A 27,994-nucleotide genomic window follows, 5' to 3' on the forward strand; every position below is an offset into this window, starting at 1 on the left:
CGTCATGCTGCAGTGCGGGGCGGGGCCGGGCGGGGCGCGGCTGCCGGAGGTGCCGCCGTCCCTGCGCGCCGCCGCCGCGGGAGCGAGGGCGTGGGTCCTGCCGGGACCCGCCGCCGCCGCCGCGATGGGCGACCCTCGGCCCCGCGCCGCCGTCCTTCTCCCTCTGCTCTGCCTCTGCGCTGCGCTGCCCGGCAGCGCCTCCAACAAAGGTGAGCGGCGGAGCGCCGCGGGCACGGTCCCGGGCGGCGGCGGGCGCTCCGCTGGGACCCCCCGGCTGCCCCCGCGGAGGGGCTCTGGCGGGACACGTCGGCCGCGGCCCGTCCGTCCGGTCCCGCGGTGGCGGTGCGGCTCCGCGCTGCTCGCCGCCTTCGCCCGGCACGTTTTCGTCGGGGCATCTCCGCGGTCCCCGGCGGCCCCGGCTTTCTTCGCCCCTTCGGGCGCCCTCATGCCATCCTATCCCCATTCTCTACTTTGTCCATCTGTCATCCTACCACCGCTTTTTTCTCCATTCTTTCGTCTCTCAGCGCTCCCCTCGCGTTTTCCCGTTTTCCACCCACTTGTCTTGCTTTTGTTTAGTTATCGCTGGGTGGATTTACATTCCCATCCCTTCCCTAGCATGCTGAGAGAGATTGTGTTGTTTCTCCACAGAGCCCTGCAGTTCATAAAACACGTTCCCTATCTCCATCTTCCAGTCCTAGTTCATCCATCTACAATCTGTCTGTAGGAACTGTTGTATAGTTCTGCGTTAATGATGCAGGTTGCTTTTGTGTATTTTATGTGATAAAGATAAAAGACCCCCAAACTACCCCAGCGCTACAGCTGTAATGTTCGGAATGCAGATGTTCATTGAGCACATAGGGTGGTGGAGAAAGATGTAGGTTTCTAGATCTGTGGCTGTAGTGACAAGCACGAGAGATTCATCTGAGGGCAGTAAGTGTGTTGGTGATCTGACAGGCTGGGAAAATCTGTAAACATTTGAGGGACTCTGGGGTCATTGGGGAATGTGACACCTTAGGGTGCTTTCTGTGCCTTGGAAGAGTCAGGGCTACGGGGCGGGTGCACCGCAGAGCTGTGTGTACCCTGACATTGGCTGGGGCATTTATTTGTTCTGCTCTGCTTCCATGGGGCCTGGTGGCAAGGAAGGGCCCCTCATGCTCTGGATTTTCCCTCTCCTTTGTGAATTTGCACTCGGAAACATCTACCCACCTTTGGCAAATTATATTAGATTGACGGGAGCTTTGTTGAAGCTGGTAGGAGTCTGTATCCTGGTAGGAGTCTGTATCCTAAAAATATTCCTAAAATGTTTTTCTCTTCTCCAACAACTCATTTCCCAAGAAATCAGATTGGTGATTCCCAAGTTGCAGGTGGATGCAGCAAAGGATTTATCTCTGTACCATCAGCTTGTTACCCCAGCAACAGGGCACATTTGGCATTTATAGCTCTGGATCCCCACCTCGGTGGTGTGGCGCATGGATAGAGCCAGAACAGAATGGAATCCGGTGGGGACAATGGAGGGGCAGGGGGAGACGCGGGCACTTGCACACAGGGAGGATTCCACCTGCATACTGAGCAGGATGGATGCTTCTCTGGATTTCCTACGCAATGCTTTATAATCTCAATCAATACAGTGGTGGAGAAGTGCCAACCCACGCTCTTCGCTGCCATGCCAGGCTGGCTCTGCCCGCTCTGCCCTGCTGGGGCATCCCCTTGCTGACCTGTCAGCCTGCCTGCTGGCCCACCAGCCACCCCTGGCAGCAACCCCTGGCCCCGAAATGCACAAATGCTTGGTTGCACCGGATGCTGCCCCTTTTGAGTCAACACGAGGCCATGCCAGTATGGCCTTCCAGAGGACACTGTGCTGCAGAGGATGGATTTAACATATTGGAATGGCTCTTACTGGAATTAGCCCTTGAGGGGAATGGCTCTGTATCCTACTCCCCACCAGCTCTGAGCCATGCTGTGCTCAAAGTACTGCTGGGTTGTAATAAATCTTGGTCTCCAGGGGGTGGGAGAGTGGGGGATTATCTGGGAATGGGGGTTGTAACTAGGCCATGTAATATAATCTCTGAGGCCCATTTGGCAGGGAGTGGGCATGGGGGAGGGGTTCGTAGTTTGTAATGATTTTTTTTCTCTCTCACCTCCTATCCCCTCCCCTCCCCTTCCCTCCCCCTCACCCCTTTATTTCTCCCTTTCCTTACCCCGGAGCCTGTGTGATAAAGATTAATTTGCTATTTCTGGGCCTGTGACATTTTTCAGAGCCTCCTGCTGGCTGCTGCCTCCATGCCAAGCCTGGCTGGGCTCCAGCCAACAGGATTAGCAAGGAGGGGCCGAAGGAATATGGTGCTCACCATGGAGTGGGGAAGGAAGGAGCAAGGGACTCTCAGAATAGGTTGTTACGTGCATGGGATGGCTGACTGAAGGTGTACCTGGGCGTCTGTGTGTAGGTCCTGGGCCTTAGTCTAGAGGGTGCAAGGCACAAGTGATAACAGCTGCACGCAAGACTTGTGCCCTGGGAACACCCCAAGAGAAGATGTAGGCTGGATCTTTTCATTACGGCTTCACTGAGCTAAAGGGTTTAGCATTTGGAATCTGTCTCCAGGCTGAGGCTACTTCTGCCTCTTGAGTTCACTTTTTTTTTTAACTGCTCCAGCTTTTCTGGGCACCCAGATGTCTCTCCATGTATTTCTAATAAGTAATGAGGACACAAGGAGGAACACATTGTTTCTGATGAGGTGTCCCATGAGTACAACTAAATAAAGATAACTTTTTTCTCCCAGCCTGTTTTAGACGTTTTTATTTCTAGAGAAGAAGGTGGTGAGTGGTGGTTGTTACTTGCCAGGGGATGAAATTCTTCTCTTTTCCTACTGAATCTGCAATTGGTGGCTAACACATTCCTGTCCTCCATCCCTTACCCCAAACCTGCCTCAGCAAACAAGCACAAACCATGGATTGAAGCCGAGTATCAGGGCATTGTCATGGAGAATGACAACACCGTCCTGCTCAACCCGCCGCTGTTCGCCCTGGACAAAGATGCCCCACTGCGCTATGCAGGTAGGTGGGGAACTGCTCTGGGAAGGGTGGAAGGCAGGGACAGACTTATGGAGAGGCAGGGACACAGTGACATTCATTCCTGTGCTGGATCCTACCCCTCTTCAGGAAATGATCACCTCCAAACCTTGTTCCGGAGGAGGTCCCTAGTGAAGTCTGGAGGCAATTTGGGCACAGCTTGATTTAGGATGCTCTGAGCTGTTTCCTTAGGGAGAGAAACTGAGGGTGGAGCCAGCTACTTTTTGACGCAGTTCTGCTATTTCCAAAGATCACATGCACAGCGCTGTGTCTGTGAGCCCTGGAGAAAGCTGGTGGGGCACACTTCCTTGGCAGTGCTACGTCCCCTCACAGTGAGCACAAATCCCTGGAACAACAGACGACACTTTCAGTGGTTGTAGTCCTAGTGCTTACTTAGGCCGTGCCTGCAGTTCCCTCACGCATTCTTCCTCAGCTTTGGGAGAGTAAATGTGGTCCCTGTGAGCTGAATTTTAGGATTTAGGTGACCCTATCTGCAGTTCCCTGCGGTACTCTGCGCATCCTGCGTGTGTGGGTGGATGAGACATCATGGATCTTCATGCTCTGGCTGTCTATCTGCAGTATATGGCCTGTTTTGCCTCCCTGAGGGATGAGGAGGAGACATAAGGTGCTCCTTCAGCACTGTGGCTGTGTAGCACTAATAAATGTAGCTTGAGCCTTGTAACCTCCAATCTTTTGTGATGCTGGTCAGGACTCCTTGCCGTGGGAGCAGTCTCCAGTAGATGGCAATCTGCACCATTAATGGCTGTAAGGGATAGCAAGAGGAACTCCTAGGGAACCAAAAACTGCTCAAAATGAAGGATGATAATGAGGGGGAATGGGAAGTGTGAGTTAAAAAGGAAGAAAATATGGGAAAGGAAGGCAAGGGGTGTAATGTGCTTTCCATAGTCCTTTTCTTTCTCCCCTTCCTCTCTGTTTTTGTGTGTACTAGGTGAAATCTGTGGCTTCAGGATCCATGGGTCAGGGGTACCTTTTGAAGCTGTGATCCTGGACAAAGCTACAGGAGAGGGGCTGATCCGGGCCAAGGAGCCAGTGGATTGTGAAGCACATAAGGAGCACACATTCACCATCCAGGCCTATGACTGTGGAGAGGGACCTGATGGAGCAAATACCAAAAAATCACACAAGTAAGTTCATGCAGACATTGCTGCCTGCTACAAAATGTGATCTGTCACAAAAGTGCAAAGGAAAATTGCTGTGGAAACACTTCCTTTAGCCAGAAGTATTCTTCTCTAGCCATGATATTGTAACTCAACATGTTAAGAAGACCCAAAGAGAAATGTTCACTGACTGTCACGTGAGTGAATACAGAAACGAGGGCTGTTTCACAGCAGTTTCTAAGAGTGGTGCTGCATGTAGGTAGGAGGTCCAGATTGCATTATTATTACTTTTGCTCTTTCTGAGTGGTTGGAAACCATTGTCCAAGCACCTGTGTGACAGCATTGCTGCACGGAAATCAAGGTGTCCTTCCTTGTCCTTGCTTTTGGCAGCAGGAAATGAGAGTGGTGCACTTTAAAGGAATGACTTACTCTGAGATTTAGGTGGTGCATCGCTCCTAATCAGCCCATCGGTTCTTAGTGATGTCTCTCTGCATCAGGGCCACAGTGCACGTTCGAGTAAACGATGTGAATGAGTTTGCTCCCGTCTTTGTGGAAAAGCTGTATCGCGTGGCAGTGACGGAGGGAAAGCTGTATGACCGCATCTTGCGGGTGGAGGCCATCGATGGGGACTGCTCCCCGCAGTACAGCCAGATCTGCTACTATGAGATCCTGACCCCCAATATTCCCTTTCTCATTGACAATGACGGTAAGAATCCTCACCCACCATGTGCACATCACTCCTGTTTTCCTGCTCTGCTCCTTCTCTGCCAGCCGCATTTGAAGGCAGAGCTGTGCTATATAAATTTTCCAGCACTGCTGATCTGTGCTGGTGAGAGCAGCAGCATCCATTTTGTGAGGTGCTATAACTTGTTACAGAGTGACACTGGGCAGGGTGACTCAACTCCTTTTTGGTTGTTTTTGTCATTGATCAAAGATATGAGTGATTTTTAGAAGGAATGTCTTTGAGGAGACTGCTTGTCCTCTACCTTGATCTCTTTGTTTTGCAAACCAGGGAACATTGAGAACACGGAGAAGCTGCAGTACAGTGCAGATCGGGTCTACAAATTCACAGTGACAGCCTATGACTGTGGGAAGAAGAGGGCATCTGATGATGCTGAAGTGGAAATCCAGGTGAAACCCACGTGCAAGCCCAGCTGGCAGGGTATGAAACCTCCAAACACAGTTATCTCTTCCCTTCTCTTTTGCTCAGCTACTACTCAGTCCCACTCATCACATATATTTGTATATATGGGCATACACATATAAATCTGTATGCCCATATATATGGTTCAGTTCTGGCACCAGCCCATCCCATCAGGGGATGCAGTAGATGTCTAAGTCTGTTGCAAAGCCGCTGAAAGGTAAATTCTGACATTGGAAAATCGTTCCTTGAATTACTGTGAACTACCATGCGTTTGATAAGGCTCATAGACCGTATTCAACAAAGACTGTTTTTGGGGCTGCTGCTCTTGAGGATATTTGGCTTTTCCAGTGGTGGTGGAAAAGGTGCAGGTTCACCTTAATCAATTAGAATTAAGGGGAAATCAACACAGCTAAATACCTGCTCTGCCTGATAAAAGAGGCTGTCCAACCACAGAGTGATGACACACCAGTATTAGCTGTAGAAGCTGGGACCTTGGACTCTGTGCTTCTAGGAAATCTTCCATGCACTGGTGCCAGCTGCATAAAGCTGTATTTCCAATGTGGAAAGGGCCAAAAATTTGGACTAGTCCATAGATGCCACTTGTGTGTATGCCAGGTGTTCTGGCCCTGTGTCCTTGGCAGTTCCTAATCCCTCTCCTTCACTCCTTCCCATTAGGCTGGAACAAAAGGATTGAGTACACCCCTGGTGCAGGCAGCCTCGCGCTCTTCCCCACCATTCACCTGGAGACCTGTGATGAGCCACTGTGGAATATCCAGGCCACGGTGGAGCTGCAGACAAACCACGTGGCCAAGGGCTGTGACCGAGATAACTACTCCGAGAAGTCACTGCGCAAACTCTGTGGTGAATTGGTTCTTTCCTGGGCTGAGGGCGGCTGTGGCACAGAACCCTGCCCCTCCCTTTGGAGGGGTTCACAGTGGTAGCTGTGCCTCACATAGCTGGGGGACACATTCCTCATGTCTCCTGTGGTCACTCGGGTGGGAGGACACTGAGCTTGGGTGTTGCATTGAGGGGCAATGGGTGTTCCTGCCCACATCTCATGGAATCGTGGAATGGTTTGGGCTGGAAGGAACCTTAAAGATCCTCTAGTTCCAACATCCCTGCTGGAGACAGGGACACCTTCCAGAGTCCCGTCCAACCTGGCACTGAGCACTTCCACAACTTTCTAGTTTTATAAGGAGCTACTTGTGCTTTCCTTGCTGGGAAGGCAGAGATTTCTGTGCATTGTCCCAGTATGCAGAGTCTGTGGGACTTCCCTCAGCACTGAACAAAAAGTCACCACCCTTCTCCAGATAGGAGAAGGCCTTTAGGCAACTCTTCCTCTCCCTGGGCACCGAGATATTAAAATGAGGCTTCCAGTGCCCATTTCATCTGATCCCCAATTCTCAGGCTCCTTATTTTCCCATGCCAACATTCCTGACTCCTTCCCTTCTTGGTAGGTGCTGCCTCAGGAGAGATTGACCTGCTGCCAGTGCCTAGCCCCACAGCAAACTGGACGGCGCGGCTCTCGGTGCACTACAGCCAGGACAGCAGCCTCATCTACTGGTTCAATGGCAGCCAGGCTGCCCAGGTGCCTCTGGTGAATGGACCAAATGGCCACGAGGGGCTGAGTGACCACTTCACCCTGTCAGTGTGGATGAAGCATGCCGTGGTGCCTGGCAAAGGCAGGCGGGAAGAGGAGACGGTGATCTGCAGTACAGTGCAGAGTGGTGAGACTTCTCCTGGGGTGGTGACACTGCTGCCCACTGCCTCTTAACTCCTTAGAAGGGATTGTCCCTGCAGGGGTAAATCTCTGGTGTTCCAAAGCAGGACTTGGGCAGGGGTGCCTCCTTAGGAACACAGCTTTAGGTGTCCCTTTTTCTGGGAGTGCTCAAGCCTCCTGTGAGCACGTGATGCTGAGTGCCAGTCATGCATGGCAGCGTGGGCTTCTGGGTTCTGGCTACTGGGACTGCTTGGAGTGCTCATGTAACTCCTGTGCTTGTCCCTGGCAGAGGATGGCTACTCGCACTACTCTCTGGCTGTGCATGGCTGCCGGATTTCTTTCCTCTACTGGCCATTGCTGGAAAGTGCAAGGCCTGTGAAATTCCTCTGGAAGCTTGAGCAGGTGAGGAAGGGTTTGCCTCCTCCCCGTGTCCCTTCTCCTTCTGCCCTTTGCTGATCCCATGCTCTGCTGTCTGCCGTAGGTCTGTGATGATGAGTGGCACCATTATGCCCTCAACCTGGAGTTCCCCACGGTCACGCTTTACGTGGATGGCGTCTCCTACGACCCTGCCCTGATCCACGACAACGGCCTCATCCACCCCCCACGGCCGGAGCCCTCGATCATGATCGGGGCCTGCTGGACTGGTGAGTGCCCACTCCCCAAACCGTGCTCTTCCCATGTGGGAAAAGAGGGGGTGGAGGGAGACCCAGAGGAGATGAAAGAAACACCACCCAATACTAAATGATGCAAACCACACTGCAGCCATCTTGCCTCCTTGGCACCAAAGCCAGTGTGGCTCCTTCCTTCCTCGTGGACCAAGGTAATAACAGCTCAGGGACGAGTGTCACTGACAGCTTCCTGGACAACAACCATGGAATATGCAATGGCTAACCAGCTTTCAGGCAGGGGAAAGTTGAAACTTTGTACCTCATTCAGGCACTGGCATTTCTATCAAAGCCCTTCCCCAGAAAGCAGGCAGTACTATTTATGCTGCTGACTGTATTGATGGGGATTTCTCTGTCTTGAGGATCTATATGAAGTAGTCACAAATCTTTCTGTACAAGAATTGGGTTGAAAGACAAAAATCAGATTAGGAACAAAGTTAGGCCACTACCAGATTAAAATGTGTTCTGTGGAGATGCAAGGCTGCATTTCTCAGATCCTTCAGTTCTCCTGCAAGACTGAAGCAGGACAGACCGAAAGGAATTCGCCTCCTGCTTGCCTTCGCTCTGGCGGAAGTTTCTAGCAAGATCAAATATTTGCTGTACTGCTGCTTCTCTGAGGTCAGAGATCTTCCCACAGCTCTGTGCTCTCTTGATTGGTGTTTTGCAGACAACAAATATTGGTCAGCCTGGGACCTTCTCCTGCAGCTGAGTTTCTAAGGGATGTTGAGAACATAGCTTGTTGGGAACATGGCTAATTCCCAAAATAGGTAACACTGGGAAAGGATTAAAAAACTCCAAACACTATAGTTTCTGCCTTAAGTCAGCTACTCGTCCTACAGTCTCACCATCCGCTTCATGAGAGGAACTCTGCCCTCTGTCATCTGTGATGTGCTGCCTCTAGGGCTGAAGGGTGCACTGCTTGTCACAGAGCTGTGCTTGTGGACTGGCTGATACAGGCACTTGTATAGATACTTGCCTGACCCTGTAACTACCATCTTCCAATGCCTTATTGCTCATCTGGATGTTCTCCTTTTGCAGAGGAGAAAAACAGAGAGAAAATCAAAGGAAGTGAGAACTCCACCGATTCTGTGCAAGGTAGGGAAAAGGAAGAAGATGGGTCTCTTCCTCTCTTGACTGTGCATGACTATCACTTCTTGCATGGTGCCTTCCTCATACAGCTTCCCCAGTCCTGTCCTGCCACCTCCCACCCCCCTGGGAGGAAACACCTTATTTGGCAGATTGGTCCTTGATACCTTGGTACCTCTGGAGCATGAAAAGGCTGTTGGAAGGACTGCAGCCTGCTTTGAGTGATGGAGTATGCTTTTCGTGTGGAGAAAAGAGTCCTCATGCCTGATCATTAAAGCTGGTCTCTGAAGAACACAATAGCCATTAGAGACATCAGGAGATGTCACCTCATCCCTAACGATCTGTGGAATGTGTAGTTTCTTTTACAAGCCCTCACAGGAAGCAGAGTGAGAAGGGGACAAGAAATTGTTTCCATCTGGCATTCAGCAGTTTGACAGAACCTTCTCTATGCTACCCACTGTTCACTGCCCTTGTCTTTTTGTTGGTCTGTTTTTCTCGCTTTCCCCCATCTTTTTCAAAAATTGTCATCTTGCTTCAGCATCCCCTGTCTTCTTGTTGTCTTTGCTTTTCCATATCCTGTGGAACCCTCTGTCCCTCTGTACCTGCCTTAACTTCTGTATGACCTTCACATTGTTGCTTTTGTTGTCTGGGCTTTTCCATGCCCCGTGCCCCTCTCTGTTTCCCTCTACCTCCGTTACCTCTGTGTGGCCCTCACACTGTTGCTTTTGTGGTTTTGCTCTCTTCCTCGCCATGTCTCTCACACCCTCCACCTCCCATGTTTCCCTCAGGAGATCCTCTGTCGATACACCACTACTTCCATGGTTACTTGGCTGGCTTCACTGTGCGCCCTGGTAGCTTGGAGAGCCGGGAGGTTATTGAATGCCTGTATGCCTGCCGTGAGGGGCTTGATTACAGTGACTTCGACAGTCTGGGCAAAGGGATGAAGGTATGCCCATCTGCCCAGCTTGCATGGATCTCCTCCACTCTCCTCCCCAGCCTTGCTTCCCAGGACTTTGCCTGCTCCCCACCTCAGACAGCTCCCCGCCTTTCTCCTTTGTGTCTCTCTCAGCCTGGACTCCTGTCATTTGCCAAGGAACCTGAGTGTTTTCTTCTCTTCTACCTCTAGGTTCATGTGAACCCCTCTCAGTCCCTGCTCACCTTGGAGGGTGATGACGTGGAAACCTTCAACCATGCAATCCAGCACGTGGCTTACATGAATTCACTGCGCTTTGCTACCCCCGGTGTCCGGCCACTCAGGCTCACCACTGCTGTCAAGTGAGTGGGCAAAGCAGCACCTCTGGCTCAGTTCAGCAAGAGGATTGCCTCTCTTTTGACTAAAGTTACACCCACTCACCTTGTATTTTAAAATACTTGTTTTTTAAGATGGTCTCAAAATGGGTAAAAGTCTTCCTGAAAATAAATGTTAAATTATCCAATATCCAAATGGATACTGTAGTATTGGTTCCTAGTGCCTTTGCAGAACTTCTGCCTCCACTCACAGAGGTGTGACCACTGTGTTTGCTGGTGTGACCAAGTCACTGGAAACCCAGTGGTGTCACTCCTACCACACATCTCTGCCTTGCACAGCAGGCTGTAGGGGAGCTTTAGGAAGACTGCCGGAAAAAGGATATTCCCTTCCCTGGAAGTAATGGGCAGAAGGTGTTCTTATATAATGTTGTTGTTGGAAGCTTGGGCCAACTGATGTTTTCTACTGCTCTCCTTCAGGTGTTTCAGTGAGGAGTCCTGTGTCTCCATTCCTGATGTGGAAGGCTACGTTGTGGTGCTACAGCCTGATGCCCCCCAGATCCTGCTGAGTGGCAATGCCCACTTTGCTCATCCTGCGTCAGACTTTGAGGCTCCGGAAGGAATTCCCCTGTTCCCCAACCTCCAGATCACCTGCTCTATTTCTCACCAGGTGGAGGCCAAAAAGGATGAGAACTGGCACGGTACCGGTGAGTGGAGTACAGAGCAATTTGTAAGAGACAAACTGGAAAAACCTACAAGAGTTGCAGTCCTGCAGAGGAAGTAGAGCCCCTATAATTACACCCAAAAGAGAGAGTTTACAAATTTAGAAGCAAGGCACATTGTCTGTCAATATGTAGGCTAATCAGCTCTTATCCCTTTCTGCTCCTCCCTGTACTTTTTCTATCCACTCAGTTCCTTTGCCTCACTCTCTCCTAATTCTTTCCCAGGCTGCTCATTCCTAATCCCTTTTACATTTTACCTACATTTCCCTTTATTGAATCCAGCGCTGGATGGATGTCCTGCCTGTTACTCTCTCTACTCCTGCACTTACTTAGTCTCATCCTACTTCCTTCTCTTCTGCTCATTCCCTACTTCTTGCTCCCTTCCATCTCTTCCTGCATCACTTATTCCTGTGAATTCCCCAGTCAGTTTCCTCACACCCTACAGAATCCTGTTCTTCAATTTCTTCCCATCATGCTCAGATTATTTCTCTGCAGTCTGTGCTCTACGTGTCCATTCACTTCTTTCATATCTGCTCTGGTAATGGGAATTTTTGCTCCTACTTTTCTGTTCAGAAGCTTTGCCTTTCCTCATACAATGATGAGTTCCTTGACTTAAGAGCAGATTGTTCTCAATCCTGCTGAAAGCAGTTAGTTTTTTTGAATGTGGTTGCTATTTTAAAGAAGATAAGATCTCAACCATGGTAACCAGCAGTGCGAGACAGGGAAAAGCTTTCAAAAGCATGCAGGGCCTGGGAGTGTGTGAGCGTTGCTCCTAATTTGCACACTGTCATTGTCAACAAAGTCCTTACAGCCAAGATGTGTTATCATGAACCAGACTGATAATAGTATGTTGTTCCAAAATAAAGTGACTTCATTATGTGCATAAATAATGTCATTAGAACCATCCCGCAACAAGTAATTAGACTGACAGTGATTTTACTTAAGGTCAGTGCTAGGTGGAGAAGTAATTACATATGATGTGAGCACTCTTAGGTAAGCAGGTACCCCTCTGAGTAACTCCTTCCTTCGCTGATGGCTGTCTGGCTTTCTGGCCATATCATCTTTCTGTTTGCATCTCAGTGACAGACACACGAATGTCAGATGAGATTGTGCACAACCTGGATGGCTGCGAGATCTCATTGGTAGGAGACGACTTGGACCCAGAGAGGGAGTACCTGCTCCTGGATGGGGCACTGCTGCAGCAGCGGGGCCTGGAGCTCGTTAACACCTCTGCCTACCTGACCATCACAGGTACGTCCTCTCCGTGGTCACAGCTATCCAGTTATGCCTCTGTCACCGCCTGTCAGGCATCTGGGAGAAGCACTTGATGTTAGAGAAGTGTTGGTGTACTTGGTGACACTGAGATGTAACCACTTCTTGAACTCCTGGCTTTTGGAAGTCCCAGACCGTTTCCTTGGGGAGGTGGCTTGTCCTCCAGCACAAAGTACTGGGACGTGGTGTCAGCTCTCACCCAGGCTTGTATCACTCCTTCTGACATACTCCTTGGGGTTTGGTGTTCTCAGGTATCAGTAGCATTTTGCATGACACGACTGGAGGACACCATATCCCACAGCTTTTGGACTCCTACAACACTATTGTACTCTCCAGAATGTAAGAGGGCTGTTGCTCTCCTTCCCTTCCACTTGTTTTCGCGATGCAAGCAGGGATTCCATCAGGTCCTTAGCAGCCAGCTCCATGTCCAAGCCCTTCCCAAAATTCATGAACCCAGCATTGCCTTGCATCCCTCTATAGCTTCTAGTTGCTGCAGGGTTAGGATGCCAGGTGACTTTGGAGCAGGAGCTTCCTCACCCCACCCCTCTCTCCTTGTCTCAGGCGTGGAGAGCATTGCAGTTTACGAGGAGATCCTCCGCCAGGTCTCCTACCACATCAACCACGGTGCTGCCCTCTATGAAAGGAAGTTTCACCTGTCCTGCACGGAGATGAACGGACGCTACTCCAGCAATGAGTTTACTGTCGAGGTACAGGACCGATGCATGCACACAGAGGTTCCTCCTCGTGCACGGAGAGGACACGGTGCATGGGAATGCATGGAATGTGCCATGGACACAGGGTTGAGTCCCCACACTCTGGTCTTTCTGCAGGTGAATGTTCTCCACAGCATGAACCGAGCCGCTCATCCCAGCCATATTCTGAGCTCCCAGCAGTTCGTGCACCGAGGCCATCATTTACCCGCAGAGCTGTCTGGGCACAGTTTGGCAAGCACCCACAACAGCCCAAGTATGTAACACTACCTTTTGGGTTTATTCCTTTAGATCAGGATGCTGACTTTCTGATACCCTGGCAGAACCTGTAGCAGAGGATTCCTCTCAGGCTCCCTGTACCCATTATCAGGTTCTCATCATACTGTCCTGTTCCACTCGTCGTTAGCCAGTGGACTGCAGTCTTTGTCAAACTGTATTTTAGAGCATGGTGCAACAATCCTCCTCTTGTGGGATATTGTTTTCTTGGTGTAGAAGCAGACTAAAATCTACACTGCAGAGGGTCTAAAAAGAATAACTAAGCTGACTTCATTCATGCACCTTGAAAAGGTGCTGTGTGGGCTTGTGTAATTTCAGAAAGAAGCTTCAACAGCAGGAGAGAAAAGTGAGTCAAGACTGGCACTGCTCTAAAAAAAGACATGGGAGTAGGTGGTGGTCAACAAAGCAGGAAAATACAGGAGATGATAGACAAGAGGAGAATTGTTGCCCCCAAAACAGAGGAGAGAGAAGCCTGAAAGCTAGACTAGATGTTTGTTTGTCCTGGTAGCCCTGTGCCACAGGCATGACCACACTCCAATCAGTTTTTCCTGGGCTGTGAAAGCTCTGGGACTTGTTACAGACATTTTGGTCCCCTGTTGTAGGGAACAAACAAGGCACCTTTGAGCTAGCTTTTGCTGCAGCTTGCTGCAGTAGCTGATCCCAAGCTGGTCCAGCCCTGCAGCTGGCACTGCAGGGGCAGCCTGTGTATGTGCCAGCCTTTGCCTCTCCCTTCCCCAGCTCTGCCTGATAGCAGCAGCAAACTTGTCCCTGCTGAACAGAACCATAAGCAAATTCATGGAGGGCCTGGAGAGATTTTGTAGGGAAGGTGGTTGTCTGGGGAGTTAAAGCTCAGTCTACAGGCCTAAAACAAACACGTGGGAGTTGGGCTAAGGGTCTTAGATGAATTTCAGGTTTTCTCCTGTGGAGAAGCCAGGCTTGTGCCATGGCCCTAATTAGAAGTCCATCATAGCATTCACATTTGCTTCATGTGCAACAAAGGCATCTTTTGGCTTCTTAGTTTCTCTACTGCTTGCACAGAAATCACACCCTCTGAAAATCATCCTCGAGCCCTTAGAGGCTGTCCCCAGCACACATTTCTCCCTCCTAAGAGCAGGATACAGATACATGCTGTGCAACGTATTCTGGTGAATTCTGCAGATAAAGATGTGCAGTCTACAGGCCAGGCTGATATCACAGGAACTGCCTGTGCCCAGGGGCACAGAAAAGTCAGGATATGTTCCTGCACAGACCAAAACCCGAACTCTGCCCAGGAACTTCAGTTCCTGCATGTCAGGTTGGAAATGCACGTTTCTGTGACAAGACTCTAGACACAACTTCTCGCTTTCTTTCTTCAAAGTGGTCCCCAGTGCTGCCACTGTCATCATCGTGGTGTGTGTGGGCTTCCTGGCACTTATGGTGATCCTCGGCATCCTGCGCATCCACTCCCTGCACCGGCGGGGAGTGGGGCAAGAGGTCCCTGGGGCTGCTGAGTCGGGGCACACCAGCACTGCAGGCAAAGAGAGCGACATGTTCTGGGACGACTCGGCCCTCACCATCATCGTCAACCCCATGGAGGTGAGGAGCTGCCACTGTGGCCAGGGCTGGGTGGGCAGCTGGGTTGTCAGACCCTTCTCCTTACCCCATGTCTCACCTCCCCAGTCCTACCAGAGCTGTCAGGAGAGGGCAGCAGGAAGTGTGGAGGGCAGAGCTGGCGAGGGCATGGAGGATGATGAGGACAGCACCGACTCGGAGACACCCGACTCCCCGGACAGCAGTGACATGAATGACCGGCACATCATCGGCAAAAGTGACGTCTCTCACCGCTACTAGGAGCTTTAAACACCCGCCCAGTGGATCCCCCCGAAACATATGGCAGGAAGGAGGAGGTGTCTTACTTTCAACTTCTTTCCTCCCCCACCGTGTACACATGTGCTCCTTCCTCACTTACCATTTCTGCCTCTCATGTTCCTTCATCTTCTGCCATTCTCGTTGTGGACATTCCCCACATTATTGACCCCCCATCTGGCTCTCCAGACACAGGTGTTAGGGCACTTACACATGAAAGTGGCACAGTTCAAACTGTGATGCAGATGTCGGAAAGAACGGAAATCTGAAAGGCAGAGCCAGCCACAGGGCTCAGAGTGGGGTTTCTCACAGCCCCTCCCCAGATATTATATATATATATTGTATATTTTTTCAATGTTGTCATTTGAGGTTTATTCTCGTTTCATGCAAAAAAAAAAAAAAACAAACAAACAACAAACCACTGCAGCTTTGTGTCGCTTTGTAAAATTGTCAATACTCCTAATACTAAATGAATGAAGGTAAGAAAGATGAGGAAACAAAGTGGATTTTAAAATAAATGGATTTCAAATAAAACATTCAGGACTTCTGCAGTTTGTCACTACAACCAGACAAAGAAATAGTGTAGCCTCTAATGTGAAACTGGAGCTTGTCCAGAGCATGTATTTACTGAAATTACTACCTTATCTCGGGGAAGAGTTACATTTTTTAGCATATGTGATGAAACAAGAAAAACACATCACTCACGACCCTACCCCCTGCCTTTTTGAGAGACAAATACTCTTTGTAAACACAATGTAGCCTTCCCCAGGACTCGGGGCTAGGAACCCACAAAGGAACAGAAGGCACTCAAGCCTGTCACAGGCAAATGTAGCATGTGCAGCAAACTGAATTCTTGAATACAGGAAAAAAAATAAATAAGGCTCTTTCCATACACTTAGTGTATCAATAGAAACAGGCTAAATCTCCTTAGCCTCATCTGTCTTTGCACCTGCTCTGCTTTCTTTATCAGTATGATAGAGTATTTTTTATGCCAGGGGTTCCAGCCTGTAGAACAGCCCCAGCACTTCTGGGGGAAGGAGACGTCTTCCTCTTTCTGCTGAGAATGGAGGGGATGGAAACACAACAGATACTAGCAAAGCATGGCTCTGAGCCCAGCAGTAGCATGAATTGTTAGGACAGTGCTTCAGAGCAGGTCGTGGTTCTTCCCTGGATCTACCTGGTCTGGCTTTTCAGACGCTGCAAGACAAACAGGGCCTGTCAGCTGCCTGGGAAATGGCTACAACATGTGAAGGACCCAAAGGAAAATTCTGCAATTTGTTGGCAGCCAAGGTTGAGAAATCCTCCTTAGGGGCAAGAAGGCAGTACAGTAGGTGAGAGTGGAAGAGCCCCTCTGAGGGCATGAAAAGTTGCAGCAAAAGATCTCTGCTTGCTGCAGTTCTCTCAGATGTCTCAGCTCTAGCCTGTCTTCATGCCCAGCTGTGCCCACATACGGTTGTTACTCAGTCCAAAAGAAGTGAACATGCTGGGGCTAAGACACTTAAACTTTCTGCTTTGTCTCCTTCCCAGTAAGTTCCATACCCTTGTTTCATCAAGGGAATTTACAAGAGGCACTGTCAAACCAGTGCCCTGACATCTTGATGCACTGGAATAATTCAAGTCTCCAGAAAGAAAAAAAAGGCTACATTGTGCACATTTCAGCAAAAAACTTGGCACAAACTAGTCGCTGCATCCTGAGAATGCCTGACCCAGATCTGACCTGCGACAGAAAGCACCACCTCTCAGAGCACTGAAAAAGACCAGGTCTCAGGACCACAATGTCCCTGTACCTCCCCAGCAGCCTCAGCCAAGTGCTACAGCTCACAAGGTGGAGGAGGCCAAATGTACGATGACTTCATAGGTAGCCATCATGATGGCCGCGTTTGGGATCTGGCGGATCAGGTGCGCCAGGAGCCCCCGGTATAAAGCCAAGGGTCCCTCCTCACGGACCACGAGCTGCAGAGTCTGTGTAAAGGAACGGTACCGTGACCCTTCCTCTCGCAACCGTGTCCGAATGACCTCTGGAGAGACAAGAAGGGAAGCTATATATTAGCAAATGCATCCTACAGGCATGGCATCTCCCCTCAAGGGGAACAGAAGCAAGGAGAGTGGACCCACTCACCGTGTGGATAGGCAATGCATGTAGCACATGTTTTGGAGACAGCAGCAGCGCCCATTAGTCCAAAGAAATCATGGTTGTTTGGTGGAAGTGTGAGTGCTGGGGAATGGGAATGCTGGCTGTTCCTCAGCTCCTGTTTCAGTGCTTCATAGATGACAAAGTGTATGATGGTCTCTGACACTCCAGCATAGGAGGCAGTGACCCCACGGTAAAATCCACGCAGGCCTTCAGTGCGGTACACGTGCATAGCACACTGGAGAGCATTGCTGGCCGTCTCCCCCTTCACCCTGTAAAGAAGGGAGAGGGTTAGGACAGCATGCTGCACCCCTGACCTACAGTGCTGTTGTGAACACAGCCATAAGGCTCTTGCCCAGCCTGTGGCTTGCCAAGTTCTGATGAGAAATCACAGACTTCTCCCTGCCCACCACCACCCCCAAACCAATCCTGATATGACACGGAGTGGCTCTGCACTGCTGCCCTGCCTTACCTCGCTTGCAGCTGCATCCTGGTTTTCACTAACCAGATGGGGTTGGTGAGTGTGGCTGAGCTAATGCCTGGGGAACAGAAGAGGAAGACAACCGTGAGTGCCAGCATCACACTGACGGTTTGTGAAGAGGTGCTGATCTATCAGCTCTCTGAGCTCTGCTTGGCACGCTGCAGGCATTTGCAATTTGAGAATGACCTTGAGAAGAGATACTTAGGGCAGACTATTTGATTCTCCTCCTCCCCTGTTCCAGCCTTTGTCTAGTGGTGATTAGCTCCTCTGCCTCCAACAAAACCGTACTACAGGCCCAGGTGTTACAAAGAGGCAGGAAACAGCGGGCTAATTTTGCAAGAGTGGAGGATTTTGTTAGAGAACTGGGTTATATCAAGAAAAATGGTTCTGTGAGTGGTCTAAATTACACACTGCCTTCTCCCTCTCACAGCAGAATAGAGCTCCTGATAGCAGCTGAAGGGGTAAAGACTAGACTTCAAGAGATGAGCCTAAGAGGAATGAAGAATGAGAAAACATTTTGGTTACCCAAGGAACTCACTTCTCCAGACGTAGAGGGAGAAAACTTCAGAGCAGCAATAGAGAAGGAGTGAAACACTTAGGCACTTCCAGACAGAAAGACCACTTGTCTTTGATTTGAGACAGAAAAGGCTCACCTGCACAGGCTGCTGCTAACATGTGTACTTTCTTGGACTCCGGTACCAGGACAGTATTAAGCCTCTCCTTAACACCAGAATAGGCAGCAAAATATATAGCCCTGCTTGGAAAAAAATACAGAAGAGGTTACAGCTCCCCTCTGAGGAGCAGAGACACTACTGTGGGGTCTTGCTCCAACTTTTCTTACTCCCAGCACAGGTTTGTCAGATACCACTTATACCTGGCCCACAGCAATCATCTTAACACTATGGCCAGAAGCTCCAGAAAATGTCTGCATGAAGGGGTTCTGTGGCACATGAGCCCAACGCCCAAACTGCTTTCAGAAAGTGGAGCAACAGGTATGACACAGGTGCCTTCAAAAGTGTACAACATGAGGCACCATCATGGAGCAGTACTCACCGGGAAGGAGCAACCCCAGCGAGGTTTGGACCCAGACCACGGAACAAGGACCGCACGCCTTCCTTCTCAAGGATGGCCCTACAGAAGGACATGAACAGAGAAATCAGCAGAATAACTAAGCTGGGGGCTCTTCTGTTCCTCCTCCTTCTTTGTTCTTCAGTATTTCTTGTAGCACCCTCTCCTCACCTCTCACATTATCCTTTTTCTGCCCTGCTCTCATTTCCTCTCCAGCCACTTCTCCTCTCTCCTTCAGTCATAGAATCATAGCATGGCTTGGGTTGGAAGTAGCCTTAAAGATCATCTAGTTCCAACTACCCTGCTGTGGGCAGGGACACTTTTCACTAGTCATTGCATCCTGTTCTTGATTATGCCGTCCCTCTGGGTCTGATCAAACCACTAGCCGAGAAATTTCTCTCAGTCCCCAAAGCTGCCTTGCAGAGCACAGATCACCAGTGAGAAGCAGATGTACCTGTGCTCTGATCAAACTTTCTATTGCACTTGTGGCTTCCAGAGCCTCAGCTCAATTCTCTTTCTCTCCCCCCTCACCCCCTCCACCTGACAACCAAACCATCACCTCCCTGGTGCTAACAGGCACACTGACCTGTCCTACTCACCTCAGCAACTGGAGCACTCCAGGAGATGGTGGGGTAGGATTCACCAGCCTCACACTCATCCCCGGCAGCTGTATCTCTGGGAGGCACAGAGGCCGCAGTGCCAGCTGGGATGACTGCAGACGTGTCTTCACCACTTCCAGGGGGCAGGTCAGGATGGCTCCAGCTGTGCCACCACATCTAGGGCACAGCAGCACATTTAAGAATGACCTCTGTGCCATAATAGGGCAATAATTCTGACCCTGCTTGTCCACAACTTCTCCCCTCTGGGAGAGGAGGTTAGGTACCCCAGTCTGTGCCACACATGATCTCCTGCTCTGACACTGATTAATGTAACAGCTCAGCTTGGGACATCATCTGGCAGCCTCACTCTGAAACCTTACTCAGTACTTGAGACAGAGAGTCCTAAGTCCATGGGGACTCAGCAGTCCCCCAGAGCAAACATTTCTGCTGCCCAACCTCACTGCAAAGCCTTCTGCTGAGGTCACCAGGCACCGTGGCTCACACCTTGCCACAGCCGCACAGAGCTCTCCCACCCCTCAGCTTGCCTGTGTGTCTTTAATCCATAACTAGGTCAGACCCACATTTGCAAGGCCCTGTAAGCAAGATCTGTATTTTCTGCCAACAGCCAGGCTCTCTCCAAGCCCGGCTTGCTTAATGTAAGAGGACCCTGACCTTCAGCAGGCAGAACCTATTTTTGGAACTCATGAACCATCTCCATCAATCGTCTCGTCACACCGCAGGAATGCTGAAAGGACACATATCCCCTTTTTTCCTTTTTACCACCCAGGGGCAAGTCAGAACTGATACATTTGGTTCTCAGCTTCTGCCCCTCTAAATCTTTTGACTGATAACTCTGCTCTTCTAGAGGATGCTCTGTACCTGAAAGACCATTTTGAGATCAATTTGCATGTAAGCCATGCAAGAGGCTTTGACAAATGGACGATTGTTCACATCTGCTACAGCCAAAGTTGCTTTGTTTCACAAGAGATGGAGGCTTAAAAAAAAAGCTCACTCTGCTCCAAAGAAAGAAAAGCCAGCCAAAGAACTACAAGGTATCAGGGAGGAGTCAGGTGTATCATCAGATTTACATATGACAAGGCAGGACAGCAAATGGCGAGAGTTCTGAAGAATTATTTTGAGAAAGTCTGTACAGCTCAATGCACATATACAGTATTCCCACAGCCTTTGCTCCTAGGGCTTCATTATCATTGCCAACAGGAAGGGGGGGTAAAAAAAAAAAAAGAGAGAGGCTTGGATGCCTATTGGACTGACATCCAAGAGTTGAAGATACAGCAGCTAGGAGATTATGCAGCTAGTGATGCCAGCAACTAGCTATGCTATTCCATAACACTCATGTTGCTTTGTCAAGCCCTTGGCAGATGTACACAGTGGTGGTGACGACTTGCAGAGCAGTCCATCAGCAGCAATTTCCCTCAGGAGGCATATGATGAGTGGTGGGAGTCTGGTGATGTGACTCCAGAATTTAGCTCCTGCTCAGAAGACAACACACAGCAAAGCAGTGAACATCCAGGCTCAGGTCCTGTGGGTGAACAAGCTGATCAAGCACCGACACTGACACACAGCCTACGCAGCAATCCAGAGTTGCAGAGTTGTAATGAGGCAGCGTCTCCTTTTACAAAGGCCACGTTGATTCTTCCCATATAAACCAGATTCACTTAGGGGCCCAACAGTCCTGTTGTTTACCACAGATTCTATTAATTTGTCTGATACAGGCTCCAGACCTGCATGCCTGTTGTTTTTTTGACCAGAAGTGCAGTCTCCAGTTCAGGAGGAGATTTGAGTACAGTGGTGACAGATCAAGGTCTGAAAGGTCTGAATAGGGCAGTTTCAACTCCTTATCTAAAAGCTGAGCAAACAATACATCAGGAAAACATTTAGAGAAGCAATTGCTTGGTATACTAAAAATTCTTCTCTCTAATAGTGCATAAGGAGGCAAAAGTTTATACAATGTTCTCTTAATATCTTATTTCTTCAAGAAGTCCCTGCCTGCAATGGTCAGGATATGAGTTTGAACCCAGACTTCCAGTATATATAAAAGTTTCCTGAGATCAAGTTCCTGAAGCTACTGACACATACAGATAATACAGAAGTATTATAAAAGCAATAATAGCAATTAAAGAAATTGTTGCTCCTTATCATGGAGACCATTTAATCAGCAGAAAGAGAGTCTGAGGTGAAGGGCGACCTCTGAGCCACTATGGCTCAACGGCAAGACTAAAGAGGAAAAAAGAACCCCAATAAATTAAAGCTGAGGAAATGAGGTGTACCAGTTGTTCAAAACTAGAAGAAATCTCAACTGTGATGTATTACTGTGCATTACATGATGATACAGCTGCTTACACTGTGTGAAAGACATAGGTCTGCAAAATTCTTCTGTTTCAGGAGAAATGGAAAATTGTGTGTCATTACTCTAGAAGCAGGAACTAAAGCAATTCCTGCAAAATAGGATGAAGAGCAGCAGTTGAAAATGAGTACAGGATGTACTCCCAGAGCAAAGCCGTGGCAAAAACTGCTAATTGGAGAAGGCGGGTAATTTTATCTTAGAAAATGGTATTTGCCTCTAGATCTTGCTTTCACATTTTAAATGGAAAACTGTTAAGTTTGAGGTGACAGAAAAAGAGGATTAGTTGAGAAATACAAAAGACACTGTTAACATTTTTTCAATGACCTAAAAAGTGTATAAGCACATGCACAGAGGTGACAAGGTTTACTGGTAATTCACGTTAGCTCTTACATAGGCTAGCCAAAAACTGAGATGGCTTGAAGATCTTCATTTAAGAATAGCAATGCTGGGTCAGACAAACCTGCAGTTAAACCAGGCTTCTGCCTAGGACACGAACAAATAAAGGTCATCTACAGAAAAGTAGGAGAAATACTCACCTCCAGAGCACTCTCCCATCTTCCCACAGTTTTCAGCTCAGGGATTTCCTCAGCTGGAAATGCTACCTTGCTTTTAATAGCCTTCAACATATTCTTTTTCATTCATCTTTTTAAAATGCTTCCTGTACATGTAAGAAGCCTTTACCCTCTACTGTCCTGTGGCCAGGAGTCCCACAGTTTAACTGCACACTGTGGTAAGAACTATGTTCTTGCATTAGTTTTGAACAAACCTCTCACAAGTTTCTTTCGAAACTTATACTGCAAGATAAAGTGAACAACTGTTTCTTCATGAATGAGACCCTGTTTTGTTTCATTACATAAACCAGTAATATTAAATACAGTGCAGCAATGAACTGAACTTCTAATTCATGTCTTATTCACGTTATTATTCCCAGGGTGTTAATTAGCTGTCATTCAGGAGTATCGCTTAATGGATGAGGACAGGACACAGACTAAGTTCCCACTGGTGACATTCTTGTCACTAGCCAAACTCTCAGTTTTTCAGGAACCATGGTGGGAAAGGGCGAAGAAAAGCTTAAGAAGAAAGCTAAGAAATAAAAATATATTAAGAAAGTCTAAGATGTAATTATTATATAGTTCAAAGGACACATTAATGAAAGAGAACAACATATACAAAATAAAATGGGAACAGAGAGGACAAGTAAACATATGCAAAGACTGACATAGCACAAGAACTGCATTAGCTGCAGAAAACTGGAAATTTACTAATTAAAAGCAATTGAATTATGTGCCTTATTGTACATGCTGTATCAGAGGCTTCACTGTCACACGGACTCCAGCAGGTTGGTGGGATTTGGAAAGGGATTAGATGGCTGCCTAAGCAGAGGACTTCTGCAGTTACTCAGCAAAGTCCGGAGGACCACATTATCTTCTGCTTTAGGGCACCATAAACTTGGAGCTCATTGCTTTGCGACATTAAAGAGAGGAAGGGGGAAACGCCACGTGGGAAATGACTTGCTCAAGGGCACGCTTCGAATGCAGAGAGGCACCGCTGGGATCCAAACACCTGACTCACCAGAAACAGCCGCACTATTTAAAGCCAGAAAAGCCACACAGGAATCTCAGCCACGCGCTGATGGAGAGAGCTGGCCGCCCTCCCGAACACACGGATGCTCCACCATTTGCCCCGCTGAGGAGGCCTCTCGTTCAGCGCCCCGCTCCCCTCGTCCCCCGTGCCCGGCAAGCTCAGGCTGGATGAAACCCCGTGCCCCCAGGGAGGCTCTCCGTCTTCCCTAGCCGCGGAGCCAGACATTCACCCCGCCGCTGCTCCATAGCGCCGAGCCCGATCCGGACCCGCGCGGGCGAGGACGGCGGGGCACTGGCGGGGTAGGGCGGGGGCTGCTCTGCCCCGGCTCCCTGCTGCACCGGCGGCCCGAATCCCGCCCCAGGGCGCCCTCCGGCCCCCGGCCGCCTCCCGGGGCCACTCACCCTCCGGCGAGCAGGTGGAGCAGCGTGCTGTGCTGCGACATGGCCCCGCCGCCGCCCGCGCCCGGCCCCGGCCCCGCCGCACTGGCCCCCGCCCGCCCGGAGGAGGAGGCGCCCGGCAGGGGCGGGCGGGGCGCTGCGAGGGCAGCGGGGGCTGCTGCGGGCGGGTGTGCGGGTGCTAATGCACACAGCTCCCATGGCCCGGCCGCTCAGGCTCTTTCACTAGAAACGAACCAACACCTCCCCGCCCCCAGCCCCCAAACCGACCCCCAAACTTAAACAAGCTCGTCTTTGTTTTGCAAGTAGGGGAGCCAAGGCAGAGGTGGCAAACTGATTTCTTTCACCACGGGAAAGCCATGGGTCCAAGAGCAGAGCCAAGTCGTTCCTGACTCTCGTCCTCGCTCACGGGACCACAGATGCTTCCTCGGATGTTTGGGTTCATATGAAAACGGGCCAATGCTCCCCACAGAAAAACCCCAACCCTCTGAATAAATTAGACCCATGACTTTGAAGTTCGGAGGAGCAGTGTGAGAAAGGGAATATTCAGGGGCAAAAGATCCTCTGTTGCTTTTGCAAATGCGCAGTTTCAGAAGGCGTCAGAGTTCATTGAATATCATCATCCTTAAAAAAAGCAGAATGTACATCAACATGATGCTGTTGCCAAAAAGGCACACATCAGATCAGTTTATGTGTTTAGGAGGATAGCCTGCAGGTCGGATGAAACAAGCTGTCAGAACAGCTCTGTACTGCTGTAACATCACTCACAGCACTGAGTGACACAGGACTGTGTCCAGTTTGGGTACCACACTGCTACAACAGAGGAAAATGTGGGAGTGAACCCACAGAGGGGAATAACTACCTTGGCCATTCAAGCAGAAGGATTGAAAAAAATTGCAGTGTTTAGTCTAGAGGAAAAGGAATTAAGGGAGACAACTGAGTCCAATTAAGTACAAAGATACTTTGAAAAGGAAATGAGTACCTTACCTGTGGTGGAAAAGAACAGAACTATCAGCTCATCAATAGTGCCTGTCACTACCTGGGCAATGAGGGGAAGACCAGTAAAAAGACTGGCTGTCTGGTGAAATTGGTAATTGGTTAAAGATACCTAGAAGTTCCAAGCATTTTTCACTTGCCTTCACTGTGGTGGTGGCTAGGGGGATATCTTAAATAGCACCAATTCCAAGTGGGGCAAAAGTCATTCTAGATTTCTAAGCACTTAGGCAAAGTCAATGTTTTCAGACCAATTAGGGCTGACGAACTTCATCCTGTGAGGGTTGGAGAACTAGAGAATGGCCCACTGGCCATTATCTTTGAGATATCTTGACAATAGAGAGGTTCAGAAGACTGGAAAAGCCCAAATACATTGGCTGTTATTTAAAAAAAAAATCGGATGAATTACTGGCCAACCAGTGTAATTTTGCTGCCTTCCCCTGTGAATACTGGAACAAATAAACATTACATAGACAACGCACATTTTCCATTTGCAAAAAAAAAAAAAAAGAAAAAAAAGAAATCAAGCCAAAGCAGTCTTTCATGGCAGACTAACAGGCCTTGTGGGCAAGGAAGTAACAACAGATGTTAAATATTTTGACTTCAGTAGGATTTTTACTCTGTTTCATCTGACAGTTTAATAAGCACATTAGGAAACATGGGAAACTGGATCTACTGAAATCGCTGGGAGAGTCTGATGATGATTGGAAAATTCTAAGATTAGTTATTGATGCTATGCTGTCTGTCTGGAGAGAAGTACCAAGGACTCCTGCAGAGATCTGTTTTCAGTGTGCTAGTAGTGTTTTTCTCAGTAATTTATACAGTGGACTAGAAAATTATGCGTATTAAAATTTGCAGGCAACATTAACCTGAGAGGAGTTGGGCAGAGAAAATTCATATTCAAATGATCTTGATCAATGGCAGAAATAGCCTGAAAGTGTAGAACACCATTTAATAAAAGCATGTGCTAAGTTCTGCACTTGGAAAGAAATAATGAATTTCCCAAAGTTATGATGGGGAATAGCTAGACAGAGATCTCCATTTTCTTACTGGTCCCCATCAGGCCCACAGCCTCCAGCAGACTACTGGTATTCAGAACAGCTGAAGGATGCAGAGTCTGGACAAGACTTTTCAGGAGCTGTATTGTTTGCTTCTCTCATCTCTCCAAGAGTTATTGGGGGCTTCTGATATTTTAGTTCTTGTTGCCAAATTATTTACACTTCACTTGCAGGGGTCCATTGACTCTGCTTCTTTTCCTGTTGACTTTAGATCAGACCCTTTTCTTTCTGCCTGCAAACAGGAAGAGTTGTGGCTTCAGCAGGATATTTATCCACCAACATCTATAGCTGTTGTTGTCCTGGATGCTCTTCCACCACTGCCACTTCTGGTCCTTCCAGTTGCATCACAGTCTTTTGGGACTCAGGGATAAAGGGCCAGCTTTTCCTTCTATCTCCTTTGCGCTGGGTCTAAGACCTCAAAAATCTTGCTCTGTGAGGTCTTTCTGTATCTGCAGGTGGAAGGGGCACCCCCATGCCTCACTCTTAAGCAATGGCAAACTATGACTTTGTTAAAGAAGATGCTTTCTGAAGGCCTCCTACAGGCAGTCTCCAGCCTGGTGCAAATGATACCACCACATTTTCAGCAGATCAAAGGATTGCTCAATGTTGGAACTGGTTCAATGATGAGTGCTGTTTGCAAGAATCTTGGTGAGCCTGCAGGCAGCTCAGGAACAGGGAAAACTGTCTCTCCAGGAAAAGAGAAAGAAGGGAAGACAAGAGAGGATACATTTTACTGTAGTGTTTCTTGTCCCTGCACATTCCCTATGGGGCTGCTCTTGCTGCTCAGCCTTGGCAGGCTGTGGGGGCTCTTTGTACAGAGCAGTGTTTCCCTGTCCCTGTCCTGAACCAGAAGGCCAAGCTGGTATAGGCTGATTAGCCCAAAACCTTGTTGCAAATGTTTATAAATCAAAACTTCTTCATGTCTTCATCACTGCTCAGTCTGTGATGGCTTTTGGATTTCTGTCCATGCCTTATGTCAATGCCTACGCTCCCCTTCTCCCTGTCTTTGTGGGGTCTATTGGTTTTACTTAGGAGCAGCATTGCCCATGTCTTCTTCTTGAAAGTAATTTGGGATTCTGCTCCACAGCCTTCTCCAACCCTCTCTCTTCAAGTGCTCCTGCTAACCCTTGATCACACTGAGCCTACGTAGGACAGGCATTTGGTAATAGCAGGTGAGTCTTGTTTTAGCCTTCCAGGATGCCAGAAGTGTGCTTTCACAATGAATCTTCCAGTAATCCCTGCTTGCTGGGCTTGGGTTTGTCCTGCAGGACAGAGTTGGTGTGCAAACGAGATTCCTTTTTGGTGGTGCTAAGCTGCACACAGGGCACACCTCATGCACGTCAACCACTAATTGGTGTGCAGTGCACGGCACCAAGGAAGACCCAATCCAAAGTAAAGCTCCCCAAACATGTTTGGTGTGGATGTTGTATTTCCAGCCCCCATTCTTATAACTTGAAAGAAACTCCTGTTGAGCAATACATACTACTTGCTAGCACAGAACTGGCTGTAGATGTCATATGCATTTCAAAGCTGTAAGGAGAGCAGGCAGGAAGATCTACTGTCAAAGAATTGTGTCTAAAACCGCACCAGAGGTCACATTTTGGACAGATGAAGTGAACCTGACAAATCTGGAGAGGACTCTGCAGAGGAGCATACTCCTCTGAAAAGGAGAAGATGGGATTTGATTCTGAAAACAATTTATTTCTAGCACTCTAATGTCACGGGAGGCAGCACACATCATGCAACTCCCTCTTTGTGCCTTTCCTATTCGTTTAGAGGCTATATACAAATGAGCTCTGATTTTCCAGGTGGTTTGTCCTTTGGAACCATGGATGTGGAAGGATCAAGGCTGAGAAGGAGCTGACATTTCTATGGCTTATCTGAAGCTATCACATTCTTTTCAGCTAAATGCGTGCACTTTCAACCTGTGGCTGCCAGCTGCAACATTTTAGTGATCCCAGAGCAGACAGTAAAATATCAGTCCATCAGCTGGACAAACGTGTGCTAATACAGTATATGCTCATCTACACATATATACGTGTATATACCACATATACCTCGTTGAATATATAGATGAATATATATATTTATGCATACTCACAAATACAACGAGATGTATGTGGTACATACCATATACATATCTCGTAGATACACATACATACATATCTCATACCTACATGCCATACACATGGCATACACATACACATCTCACATATATATGGAATATATATATATGTATATATTTACGTATATTCGCGAATACAAAGAGATGTGTACAGTACGCACCATATATATCTCCACACCGTTTCACGGCCAGCAGAGGGACACATCCCTCGGGAGCCGGCTCCGGAGCTGCGGGAGCAGTGCGAGGCGAGGCCGGCGGCCGTTATAGCCCCCGGGCGGACGCGTCCGGGGACGGGGCCCAGCGGCGGCGCGGGCCGGCGCTGGCAC

At 48.9% G+C, this 27,994-nt stretch overlaps 2 protein-coding genes across 5 annotated transcripts; one reads left to right on the forward strand and one right to left on the reverse strand.

The window, feature by feature from the left end:
• The first annotated feature begins 59 nt into the window (after positions 1-59).
• Positions 60-15,403, forward strand: CLSTN3 (calsyntenin 3). Its single transcript, XM_039560649.1, has 18 exons — positions 60-209; positions 2,929-3,051; positions 4,016-4,211; positions 4,682-4,890; positions 5,197-5,346; positions 6,004-6,189; positions 6,786-7,055; positions 7,338-7,450; positions 7,530-7,692; positions 8,752-8,808; positions 9,588-9,745; positions 9,926-10,074; positions 10,525-10,751; positions 11,847-12,017; positions 12,600-12,745; positions 12,869-13,004; positions 14,382-14,599; positions 14,684-15,403. The coding sequence occupies exons 1-18, from the start codon at positions 125-127 to the stop codon at positions 14,852-14,854; spliced, it is 2,928 nt and encodes a 975-aa protein (XP_039416583.1). The 5' UTR covers positions 60-124; the 3' UTR covers positions 14,855-15,403.
• Positions 15,372-27,987, reverse strand: LOC104687139 (solute carrier family 25 member 36-like). 4 transcript variants are annotated; one of them, XM_010396135.4, is made up of 7 exons: positions 27,830-27,987; positions 19,149-19,325; positions 18,535-18,612; positions 18,135-18,235; positions 17,473-17,539; positions 16,989-17,272; positions 15,372-16,887 (listed from the first exon to the last, which is right to left on the reverse strand). In XM_010396135.4, exons 2-7 carry the CDS (start codon positions 19,205-19,207, stop codon positions 16,688-16,690), a joined length of 789 nt encoding a protein of 262 aa, XP_010394437.1. In that variant the 5' UTR covers positions 19,208-19,325; positions 27,830-27,987; the 3' UTR covers positions 15,372-16,687. The 4 variants fall into 4 exon arrangements, with proteins under 4 accessions (XP_010394437.1, XP_039416894.1, XP_019139410.1 ...); XM_039560960.1 differs by lacking the exon at positions 27,830-27,987 and adding an exon at positions 23,499-23,572; XM_019283865.3 differs by lacking the exon at positions 27,830-27,987 and adding an exon at positions 23,086-23,477 and having other exon boundaries at positions 19,149-21,015.
• Between the last annotated feature and the right edge of the window lie 7 nt (positions 27,988-27,994).

The sequence above is a fragment of the Corvus cornix genome, chromosome 1 (genome assembly GCF_000738735.6).
Source record: "Corvus cornix cornix isolate S_Up_H32 chromosome 1, ASM73873v5, whole genome shotgun sequence".
Classification (NCBI taxonomy): Eukaryota; Metazoa; Chordata; class Aves; order Passeriformes; family Corvidae; genus Corvus; species Corvus cornix.